Source organism: Egretta garzetta, unplaced genomic scaffold, assembly GCF_000687185.1.
Source record: "Egretta garzetta isolate BGI_Z169 unplaced genomic scaffold, ASM68718v1 scaffold180, whole genome shotgun sequence".
NCBI lineage: Eukaryota > Metazoa > Chordata > Aves > Pelecaniformes > Ardeidae > Egretta > Egretta garzetta.
The window spans coordinates 1,082,741-1,095,205 of NW_009258299.1; the positions used below are offsets into that span (position 1 = coordinate 1,082,741).

At 41.2% G+C, this 12,465-nt stretch overlaps 1 protein-coding gene across 1 annotated transcript; it reads right to left on the reverse strand.

The window, feature by feature from the left end:
* Nucleotides 1-38: 38 nt before the first annotated feature.
* On the reverse strand, nucleotides 39-11,757 carry STMP1 (short transmembrane mitochondrial protein 1). The gene is made up of 3 exons (XM_035894046.1): nucleotides 10,249-11,757; nucleotides 9,154-9,207; nucleotides 39-6,790 (listed from the first exon to the last, which is right to left on the reverse strand). Exons 1-3 carry the CDS (start codon nucleotides 10,252-10,254, stop codon nucleotides 6,710-6,712), a joined length of 141 nt encoding a protein of 46 aa, XP_035749939.1. The 5' UTR covers nucleotides 10,255-11,757; the 3' UTR covers nucleotides 39-6,709.
* Between the last annotated feature and the right edge of the window lie 708 nt (nucleotides 11,758-12,465).

The window sequence follows — 12,465 nt, forward strand, 5'->3', positions numbered from 1 at the left end:
ATCATGCGCATTCACTCGAACATCACACCCACCTGCTCTCTAGCATCTCTCTTCTTTAATGTCAGTGCATTTAAGCTGTGTATTAGGATGATTGGATCACATGTAATCACACTCTTTTTTTATATATATACATATATACACTAATGAATTTTTATGCTTTCCACTTATAATCTAGGCTCTCTAGATGTTAGTGTGAATGCCTATTCTGCATGCATAAAATGTCAATAAAATGAATTATTCACTACTGCATATTCTGGTGCTCTGTGAGAATACAAACAGGATATATTTCACCACATAACCCACCAAGCCCTTAGGGAGGTAGTGTTGAGACAGCGGGAGGTGTTGGTTTACTGCTTGTGTCAAAACAGAGGGATCCCACAGACTTGCCTTGGAAATAAACTGATACAGTAAGAGGTCATAGGTAGGCAGGGGGAAGCAAAACGTGCAAATCACAAAAGCACATCTCAGCCCTTGTACCAAAAGCAGCAAGCAGCATCCTTTAGCAAAACACCTTCTATTCGTAGTACTTCCTGTAAATTTGGTTTTGGAAAACAAAGTGTTTCTGTGAATCAATAGCTCAGTGCATCCCCATGCCCTCCTAATCCATGAAAGAAGATCTCAGCCTCACTTTTTCAACCCTTCTCACCTCCCCAGTTCCTGTGTTCTCCCTATCCTGAGCTTGCTGCTCTGCTGCACCCCAGCATATAAAACTGACACCTTCCTCTGGGATCCAGATCATCTACATCACTCCAGCTCCAATCCCTGGGTGTCTTCCTGCTCCCCAGCTGCTGCTGGGTGCAGACCCCGACACAGTGCTCAAAGCAGAGGTGCCCCCGTCCTCCCTCCCGCCATGAGCTGCAGTCCCCCAGCAAGCTGCACCCAGCACCAAAGCCGCTGAAGCAGGAGAGAGGCTGCAACGCCTGTCCACCAACATGGGCAACCTTCTCCAGGAACAAGCAACTCAGTGGGTGGGGGTGTCTGCAGTACCAAGGGTCCTGTCCCCATGCACAGCAAGCAGGACATCTCTGTTCACAGTCCCCAGTCATTCTCCCCTGCCAAGAAACTCTTTCCAGCTTGCTCTTCCCAAGGCTTTAGTTGCTCTGTGCCTTTTACTGAGCACTCGTCTTCTAATCCTTTTCACTTCACGCTTCATCCACCACCATCTTCAAATTGCCTAGCTGCTCAGCAACAAATCACTCTTCACCCCCTAATTCTTATTTCTTAGCTCAGCTCAGCTCGCATCAGGCCTTGCTATCCCATACATTTCCCAGGGGATATGAACACGGGATATTCTCATTTGCAAGAGAGACGAGCAGCTGGCATGCCAATCAGCTTTAGGGAGATCTAGGATTACTCACAAATCACATAGGGTGGCCACCAATAGCACTAGGGAAATGGAAATTACTTGGGGCTGCATTGCGCTTCTCCAGCAATATTTTTTTTCAGAAAGATTTCCATGAGTCTCTGGCATAGTTTGTGTCTCACAAGATTGCTACAGAGAAATTTGGAGTGGACTCAGGCAAGGAGTTTCCCCAGCAGCCTTCCCTCCTGTGTTGGTCCTCTCAGCTCACTTCCATGTCCACAGCTGCTGGCACTTGTCACTGCCGTGCCCCACCAGGCATTTGCAGGAAGGCAGCGTGCTGTGCTGGCCCTTTTTCCTTATCAGATCAGTCAGTGCATGCACCACAGCCAGGTTCTGCCCTTAGATGTACATGTATGATTCCTTTCACTTCACTGAAGACATAAGAAAGTACATGAGAAAATATTTAGGGGCAGAATCTGAGTATCACAAAGGAAAATAGCAACAGACAAACAAGCTTAGGACTGGGCAAGCTGCATGGCTCAGTGTGGCAGCAATGGGTGCTGATTGCTGCTTTTTTTTTTTTAATTAAACTAAATGGCAAGTGGACAAAGAAGTAGGAAATTTTCACCAGTAATTTATAGCATACTGTCACTCAACTTCAGACTTGTCTCTATCAATAACCAAAGCTGAGGGGAGAGAAGTCTGATTTCAAATTAAGTGATTTCCAGATGCTTTCAACATTAAACACATACATCAGGTCCTAAAAACAAAAGTTCTGCTTTCAGCCCAGAATTTCAAATTCCTATCCAAAAAGTATAATCACATTAACTAGTGGCAGTATACTATTTTATCTTACAGTTTTATATTACCTTTTACTAGAATCCTGTTACGGTTACATGTATATTTTTTTCACAGTGACATAAAACCCAGGCAATTTCACTGAAGTAAACTGAGGTGATTTACACTGAACAATTCTTCATTCTGTAGCTGACAGAGTAATGTTTTATTTCTCAGGAAAAAAAGCAGAGCATCAGAGTTCAAGGACCATCTGGACGATGCTCTTAGTCATATGGTTTAGTTTTAGGTAGTCCTGAGAGGAACAGGGAGTTGGACTTGATGATCCTTATGGGTCCCTTCCAACTTGAGATATTCTATGATTCTATGATAATCTGTACTTAATACTTGCACACAGGTTGTTCAGTTCTCTCTGGTTTGCAGAAAATGTGAATAATAATTTAAGAATTTAAAGAATTTAAAACAAGCCCTTATATTCTTTTTCATACATTGATTAGTATCTTACTGCTTTGGTAGTTGCATCTTTGAACCCAAAGGTGCAGTTGTCAGAGAAGGGCTCTAATCAGTGTGATGAAAAGGTTGCAGAATCTCTGTTTCCACACAGAAAACCAACATTTTGTTCCACCCCAGCATTTGGGCTCACAGGGTAGGAAAGTTACTAGTGAATTTATGGTTTGAGTTGGTGATTTACAGGAATGGGTTATTTAGGTATTTTCCAGATGTATTAAAGACTTTGGCAGAAAGAAAGTAAATTTGGCCATCTGCGATTAACGTGTTTCAGGTGAAAAAGCAAATAACCTCCATAGCTATTTTATCTCAGTACAAATTCAATAAAGATGACCTTGGCTTGGGACTTTGTAAAGTAAAGGTTAGCATATACCACTGAGAAGTGTAACAAATAGAACTAAGTATCTCCTTCTTGTCTCTCTGAGGCAAAAATAAAAAGAGCTGTACAGGAAATTTCTCTATAGAGATTGCCAGTAACATATGCACTCCAATATCCACCATCACTTCCTAATATTCAAAATAATTCTACATCACATACAGCTGATATTGATTTTTACATACAAATACCAATTCACAATTATGTTTCTGCAAACACAAGTATAATCTAGGCTTATGAAGCCAGCACCTTATTAATTTTGAAAGTTCTAATTTCTTCCTTTGCAACATTTCAATTTCACCAGTAATCTAAGGGTCATCTGTAATGTGGACCAACAGTAGCCTGGGCCCTTCAAAGGACATTTCCAGATGCTCAGCATGCATAACAAATCTCTCCAAGAAAGCACGCATAGAGGAGTTGCAACAGCTGGTGGTGCACACAGCTGCCAGCACCACAGGACAAAGGCAAACCACAAAGGAGAACCACAGTGGAAAAATCCTGCCTTCACAAAGGCCGTATGTTTTTTGAGTGACACCACAACTCCCCGTAGCATCACCACTGAGAAATGTCCTGGGCTGCCAGATCACCAAATCACTGTGAAGAGTCATACTCTATATTAACAGGAGTCATATACCTTTACCTGAATTCATAATAAAACTTTCTGATATAGATGATGCTACCTAATGTAAAAACATAAAGAGTTGGCTTCATTACACTTTTCCCTGCACTTGAGTAATAACCCATTTTTACAGAAGGTGGCTGGAGGTACTAGTGATTTAACTGACTCAGATGGGGTTAGGAAAGACAATGCCAGGTCCCTGAGTGCCTTAATGGCCCTGGCCAGCCTGGGAGGCCTATAGAGGCCCTTCTTGTTACAAAATCAGGAGCCAAGGGCCTCTATAGGCACACCAGCTGCAGAAGGAAAACTAAAGAATAGCTGAGAGAGCTGGCCGATATTATTGTGAGGCCACTCTATTGCCTTTGAAAGGTTACAGTGATCCAGGGATACCCCTGAGGACTGGAAGAAAGCAAATGTCACTCCTATCTTCAAGAGAAAGATTTGGGGAGCTACAGGCTGGTCAGTCACACATCAATCCTTGGAAAGGTGATGGAGCAAATCCTCCTGGAAGTGGTTTCCAAACATACGAAGGACAAGAAAGTGATTTGGAGTAATCAGCATGAATTAATGAAGGGGAAATGATGCCTGACCAGTCTGGCATTTGCACAACAAAATTACTAGCTTGGAGGATAAGGGGAGAGCAATGTAGGTTGTTTGGTAAGGCTTTTGACATAGCCTTCCACAACAGCCTCACAGACAAATTGAGGAAGCATGGACTAAGTAAGTGGTAAAGTGGATCAAAAACTGGCTGAAGTGCTGGACTTAAAGGGTTGTGGTCAGCACCACAAAGTCCAGCTGGAGGCCAGTCTCTGGTGGTGTACCCCAGGGGAAAATACCAGAGCCAATATTGAATTATTGAACATCAGCATATTTATTAACGGCTGGACAATAGAATAGAGTGCACCCTTGGCAAGTTTGCAGACAATACGAAATTGGAAGGAGTGGTTGATGCACAAGATAGCTGTGCTGTCAGTCAGAAGGACCTTCACAGGCAGGAGAAATGGACCGTTGAGAATCTCATGAAGTTCAACAAAAGGAGATGCAAAGTCCCGTATTTGGGGAGGAATAATCCCACATACCAGTGCAAGCTGGAACTGACTAGCTTGAAAGCAGCTTTGTAGAAAAGGACCTGGGGGTCCTGGTAGTCAAGTTAAACATGAGTCAGCAACATGCCCTTGAGGCGAAGAGGGGCAACAGCACCCTGAGCTGCATTAGGCAGAGCATCCTCTACAGGCTGAGGGAGGAGGTGATCCTGCCCCTCTTCTTAGCCCTGGTGAAACACATCTGAACTGCTATGTCCAACTCTGGGCTCCACAATATAAGAGGCACATAGGCATACTGGCACATGGGGAGTCCTGTATTTAAAAGCTTTCATGCAATGTTTGGCTCAAACAGCACAGTCCACTGGGTCTACAGAGCAAAACAGTTAGTGCCCAAAGATTGGGATATTTTCCCTCCAAATGTCTCTAGGCCTGTCTCATGGACTAAACACCCATTAAAGATCAAAGCACATCTTCTTGTTTAGTCTTTTCTGAAAGGAATCCTGTCTACATGCTCTATAGTTTTCCCATGGTGAGAATGAAAACATGGTAAAAGGACAATTCACTTTGAAGGCACAACCCTTATCCTAACTAAAACACTAATGGAGAAGCACTCTAGGTATGCTTAAATCAAGAGCCTGAAAGACTGGAGGAGGTCATTCTCTGTGCTTGTTCCTCCTACTTGTCCATAGCAGTTCATCACCAGGCATTGTTAATAATAGCAAGGAGAATATCTTTCTGGTGCTTTTCTCTGTCCTTCACGTCCTGCAAAAGATTGCCAAGGGGGACTCAGTGATTTAAGCCACTTTACAGAGTTGATAGGACTCTTCTATTTTACAGAAAAAAAAAAAAAAGATAAATTGTTGAATTAATAAAATTTGCATCTATTCAAATTACTGAAATATTTTCTTCAGAGTTCAGAACAAAATTTGTGCAAAACTATGGTTTCCAAATGCAGACTTTGCTTTTGTTCAAACAGAAGAGGACAGTGCTACAATATGACATGTATTTTCTCACACACCAGGGTTTTTAGTGGCAGCAAAGGGTGAAGAAGAGCATACCAGACAAACAATAAGGGGGACAACAGATAAATGATTCTAATCCTAAGAAAATACGTGGTAGACAACCGAACCAAATACAAAGGCAATGGGCTGAAGACCATGTACAGGAATGAGGACGTAATGGGAATACCAGACACATTTGATAGAAATACTGAGCTCTAGTCCTTGTTCCACACCAAGAGGCAGTAAAAAAGCACGCTTAGACCTATTACACAAATGGGACCATTAAGCAAATGGTTTGGATTCACAACATAACTGATGACTTCCACATGCCCTGATTACCACTTATGGAAGATAACTCTTCCCTCTCCTATCCTCCCCATCACTCCAGAGACATCCTCAAGCAACCAAGTAGAAAGGAAAGAAGAAGATATAGAAGAAAAAATTAATTTGAAACTTAGTTTAAAGTTGATGGTCTTTTCCACTTTATGAAATCAGCCATTATTTGTGCAAAGCCTACACTGCTGAAAGTGATCATTTATCATAATAGAAAAAGCAGGAGCTCCCCTCCTCCCCCCCCAGATTCATAGTTTGACAAATGAACTTTCCCATCTCCAATTTCAATGCAGATCTTATGGACAGTGAAGCACTGCTGCTCACAATAAATGACAAGAAACCCTGAAAAGTTACTTCTTGATGCATTTAATTTCTTTTGCAATGTTCTAAGGACTAGGGTATTAAAAGTGTGAGGTACACATGGTAACAGGGGTAACAGGACTCCAGTTGGATCAGGTAAAAATGGGTTACAAAATATTACGAAAAGGAATAACAAAAAATACAAACGATCTTAACCAGTCACATATCAGCTGCAAATCCAAATTCTGAAACCCTTGAAAATCAGCCCCAGGAAAAGTTCACAGCTGCTCTTTCAAAAGAAGGACATTCCAGTTCTAGGAGACTAAAAGTGGAAAAACCTCCCATGCCAACCCTCTACTTGATCTTTGTTGCCTGAAAGGTAAATTGCATCCTTGATGCAAGCACAGAGGTGACCTGGGTAACATTGCTGTCTTAGGACTTGTCACTGGGAGGTTTCTTCTTAGCTTCCACATCCTTCTTAAAATCTTCAAGCTTCTTTGCAATGTTAGGAATCTTTAAAGACAAAACCAAAAACAAACAAAAACCACATAAATTAACAAAAAATCCTGAGCCAAAGGAGCGACAATACCATAAACACAGCAAGAAATTCTGTGAAGTTTAAACTGGTTTCTAAAAGGTACTTGCTTCCAAGATGTTACCTTGCACAGAGGTTAAAACCAAAACAACATCAAGCAAACAGCAGATGAAAGCACCTCACATGGGGCTTCAGGAAATATTTTAGAATGTTAATACTAAAGTCAGCCAGCGGTGATGGGAACAGAAGGGAGGAAAACACATCACTTTACAGAAAATTTAGTAAGACCAGTCTGGCTTCCTCACTGAAAGAGGACATACTGCCAAGAACAAGCCGATTTAAACACTGATGCCCAGACTTTAACAATGACTTTCAGAGGGGAAATTAGATTGCACTATACTGGTCACAAACCAAGAGAAAAGGGATGCTCAAGAGCAGCAAATATGTTCTCAAGAAACTTATGAAGAAATACTTCATAAGTCCACCTTGTGGACCAGAAGAAGTATTTATTCCCACTGGGGAATTCCACTGCATTGCAAATTGGCAACCTTTTGTAGTTTCACACTTGAATGAAAATTCAATTTACCGCTTGTGAACTTCAAAACTTCAGCTTTCTCTTGCAAATAAAAGCATTTTGATATAGTAATCCAATAGTAAATTTTGACAACTTAAAAAAAAAAAGAAGCAACTTTTAAGGGCAAGGAACAGATTATCTCATGACACTAGCTAAAACTGGGAATTGACAACGTAGGTTTTTACAAGCTAACTGGTTAAGATGAAAGTAAAGCAAAGTTCCCTGTGGTAGTTGTGAAAAAAATTATGAGCTTTTACTTAATATGTAATCTGCCCACAGAGCAGAAGTTAATCCAAACAGGCTGCAGTTCTCTCATTGGACGGTTTGAGGCCGGTAATACAGGTAATATCATAAGTTTTTCTCTTCCCTGCCCTTTCAAAGTTAAGCTCCATTTGAGAAAGCAAAATTAAGAGCCCAGCCTGTAACATGCCTGGCTTATAAACTAAACCAAGGGAAGTCCACTGCTGTCAGCAGAATCCTCCACATGCTTATAACTAAGCATGTGCATGTACAGCTGCAGAATTAGGACCACATTATGAAAAGTTTATCTCAGATGTCATCTAAAACAAATCATCTTCAATACCAGCAATAAAACTACCATGTTCATCCTGCAAGTCAGTGGTACATTCCCAGGGAACCGTTTCCTGCAAATCAAAAGCGTAAGTCCCCCTCTTGTGGCAATACTTTACTAGTGCTGCTGGAAAAGCACTACGCCATGCTTACAATACATATAGATACATGTTCATTTGACTACATTTTCGTAACTTTTAAAGATATATATTGGAAAGGAACACCAGCCTTTTATTGGTACCCTTACTGGAGGTGACCAGACAGGAAGCATCACAAAAGTTTGCCCATGAGCAAGGAGCAAAAAAAAAAAAAAGAATTCTGCTAGCAAGGCGACTTCAATACTGAAGGTGAGAGGAAAGCAGAACATAAATGCCACCAGAGATTTGAGCCTTAACAACATTTTTTTTTTTAAACTAGGCTAATATTGATTACATAAGAAAGGAAAAAAATGTATATGTTAAATGTCATCCACTCCTCTAGCCTGTAGACAGCTAAGTGGCAGTGCTCTTACAAGGGATTCTACTGACTCTGCAGATATCAAAAGCTTGTGTTGAAGACAGCTCTAAATCCTCCACTCTAACTCTCACAGTGAAAATTCTCAGTTCACTGGGAGAGGTGAGGAAAGAAAGCTCACTTTCTCTCTTTTCTCACTGTGAGATAAACAGGAAAGAAAGATTGCAAGTCGATGTACTGTTTGAAGTAGGAGCAAATGCTGAATTTTCCCAAACAGCTGGCAAAACTTATTTTCATTACTAGTACAAGGGACAGAAATTTCAGACACTCTTAAGGATTCTTAAGTAACAAACAGGTGTACTGAGTGAAGAACGCTGTGACAGGCTATGACAGTCAGGAGACCAGTATTTTAATGCTGGTACAATCCATAAGCAGCTGCTAGATAGACCTTTTCTGCTTCTCCTCTCTCTATCTGTGTAGATGCCTGGTTACATCTGTGCTCTAGGGCCCCAACATCAGTTAGGGCTCTCGGTATTACTCTATCGCAGAAAAGATGTCGAAGAGGTAGATGTTTTGGTTCCACTTACATTTGAGTTCATCTGTAACTAACGTCAGTACAATCTGCATTCTGTTCAAATACAATAAACCACCAAAATAAAGACTGATTCAATGTTGATTGAGGGAAAACAGGCTTATATTTTCAGTTTGGAATAGGTTCACTTCTGAGAATGCAAGGATACTCACATCGTAGTTCTGAGCCAGATACATCCCAACCACATTGCCAAGAGTAAAACCAAGCTAAAAAGGAAGAAAGGGAGAAAAGAATAGTTAATATCCTTCTATCAAAAGCATGTTTGTTAAAACAACAACAAAAAAAAAAGAATATTGCAAGTCATATGAAGACTAAAGAGATTGAATTCCACTCCTATTTAATTTCTCACCTTTCTTCCACAGATAGGTGCAATTTTACCCAACTTCCTCACCAGGAAAACCTTACCATCATTTCCAAAATACAGCACAGCCATGTTTTCAATACACATCTCCAAGACTGTTTGGATCAGGCTATGATCATCTTTGTCTGCAAAATTCTTTGCATGCCCACGAAGGCAGTAATTCCTAAAAAAATGGGGGAGATAACAGCAAGGACCTACATATCACTGAGCTCTTGGTCCATGCCTGGAAAGCCTAAAGCAACACCCCACTAAAACAACGCTCAGTGCTGGGGAGGGACACACGCATGCAAAGACATAACACCGTAATACACAGTAACAAAAAGGTTCACAACCTTGAAAGTCAGAACAGAGGCTCTGACTGCAAAAAGATCCCAGCCGTACCTTAAGAGGTTTAAGAATAGAGCTCCCCCATCAGCTTAAACTGATGTAAAAATCCCACGTATCTTCTGCAACAACTAACAATCGTGTACCTTCCAGACCCCTTCACCCCTAAGAAATTAGTTTTCAGCCAAATCCGCTCTGACCTAAGGGCTCCTCTAAGGCAGGAAAGCACTGTTGTTTGGAAGCTGAGCACAACCTCTTTTGACAGCTGTGCAAACTCGTAGTTCCTAAAGGGTGTCTGTGAAACTGCTCCCTGGAAGAAGAACATGAGCAAAAGAGAAGCGCAGTTCCTGGCCCAGTCCCTACCTGCCAGCTGAGGAAGATCCTCAAGGGATCTTTGAGAGGGAAAGAAATTCCTCACTTCAAAGAAAGGTCATGAGATTTTAACTCAGCAGTTCCCCAAGGTCCTAGATTTTATTTCTACTGTTACGTTTAATAATAAGTACATCCTATACTATGAAAGCTCATTTGACTATTTTGGAAGATGAGATTTCTAATACTGTACCTTCATTCATTGTCAGTAGAGAATCACTCTATGTGGCAGCAGAGGCCAGTTCCATTTAAGAAAATTGTTATTGCTCATAGTCACTGCTGTCCAAATAAGGATATTTTAAGAAAAATAAAACCACTGCCAACACTAACAACTTTGCCATCACATACTGACTAGACATCTTTTCCATGCCCAAAGCAGCTCATCTTTTCCATGACTCAGACTCCATAAGCATCACTGGTGAAAAGCCAGCTACAGAAAACTAAAAATGGTTAAAAACCACCACATGAACCATGACTGCAAGTTACTCCAGTATTTTCTTAAACAAATTTTTGGTCTTGTTCTTTGTTTATTATTATTACTTTTTAAGGAGCTTCGCTTTAACAATTTAAGAAAAAGTAGAATCCTTTTCGTGTATTGCACTGGTTATCATTTGATCTTTGGTCTTGTGGCTTTAATTATCAGTTAAAGAAGTACTCTGGGAGATATTAACAAATATTTCACCAATGTAAACCAGACTTGTGATTCCTCTTAATGCAAAGCATCATTCTACCACAGGAGAACTGCCTGTATCCCTAGCACAGTCCGAGAACTCCCTTGAAAACACAAGCCAGGTCCTTGTTTATTAGCAGTATTCTAGCCTTTCACCCTAGAATATTTCCAAAGATGGGACAACTATCATATTCTGCTGCATGGTAAACCTTTTTCGATACAGATAGTACTGAGATCAGTACTCCCTTTAAGTGTACTCCTTTATTGAAAAGCTAGCACTGCATTCAAGAGCAATCCACCCAGTTGCATTTACTTTTATAGTTGATAATTCAAGCAGAGGGGAAAAAAAAAAAATCACTATTTAGAGTTCAATTACGTGGAAATCAAAACATACAGCGAATTAAAATGTACATGTTAACTAAAGACAACAGGTCTGATGAGAGTTCAGGGTCTTCCAATTTCCATCCAGCATTTCAAGTTGCATTTTAAACAAATGTTTATTTAACGCTTAACTCTGGACAGCAAAAATATAAGGTTTGTGAGATTATCCCTTTATCTCCCTGCTACAGCCCTAACAGGGGAGTGCAAGAGTCAAACACCCAATCTACACCCAAAGAAGGAAAGAAACCAGAACTAGTATATTGTTTTTCCAATTTCCAGGCGCTAAACAAGAAGTCATAATTAATAAGAGGTTTTTATCCAGCAACAAAAAAATATTAGCAGCAAGCAGTAGAGCTGAGAAACACAGACACTTTGAGGGGGGCTACGCGTATTTACGCTTACTGAGTGTTTTCAGCAGGGCGGAGAGAGACTATAAACAGCTACAGAAATGACTGAGGCTTTCATACTTGTTACTCTGAAGTCGAGATAAGAAATAGGCCTTATTTATTCATTTCATATAACCACGCAACACGCTCCCAAATTACAATAGGCCATCTCTTCTTGCTCTGCATCAATGCTTGGTATGAAACTTATTAACCAGCTAAATTACTGTTCCCCCAGCAAAAGATGAAAGGATATCACTTATTGTTTGTACTTACTGGGACATATCTGAACACAGCTAAAACCCTAGAGTTGTCCCTCACATCACCAAAATTAAAAGCGGGAGGCTGTTTCCATGCATTGCTACAGCAGAAACCAGCATCTTTTTGGTCAGGTAATTTATTTTCACATTTGGCAGTAAAAACACCAGCATTGCTTATGTATTTAATGAAGAGTAGCTAGGCATCTAACTTCAGACACCCAGACGAGTTTAGGGGAACATACAAAGACAGAAAGGAAAACGAAAAAGAGAAAAGTATCAAAACACCTAGCCTTTCCATTCTGCTGTTCTTACGGGGATTTAACGAAAGGCAGTAATGAAACGTGATCCCTTGCCTGAACTTCTATATATAAAGGTCCCCATCTCCAGCAATAAATTTTTAAAGGCGAGCAGAATGGCAGGGACTGAAAGCCCCCGCTCGCATAAAAGGAGCTCACAACGAAATCTGAGCAGCAGGAGGGCATCACCGTGACCAAGCAAAAACCTGCTGGACCTCCAAGGCAAATTAAGGGCACGACTTGGAGAAAAAAAGAGGCAGGAACTTCTCATCTTCAGGGCAGGATCAAGGCACCGCTCTGAGGAGAGCGGGGACAAACCCGGCGGCAGACGGCGGGTACCGAAAAACGGGGCGAGGCGACCCAAAGGGTCGGGGCGGGTTCGGAGGAGCCGGAGGAGGGAAACCGCCTGCAGCCGCAGGC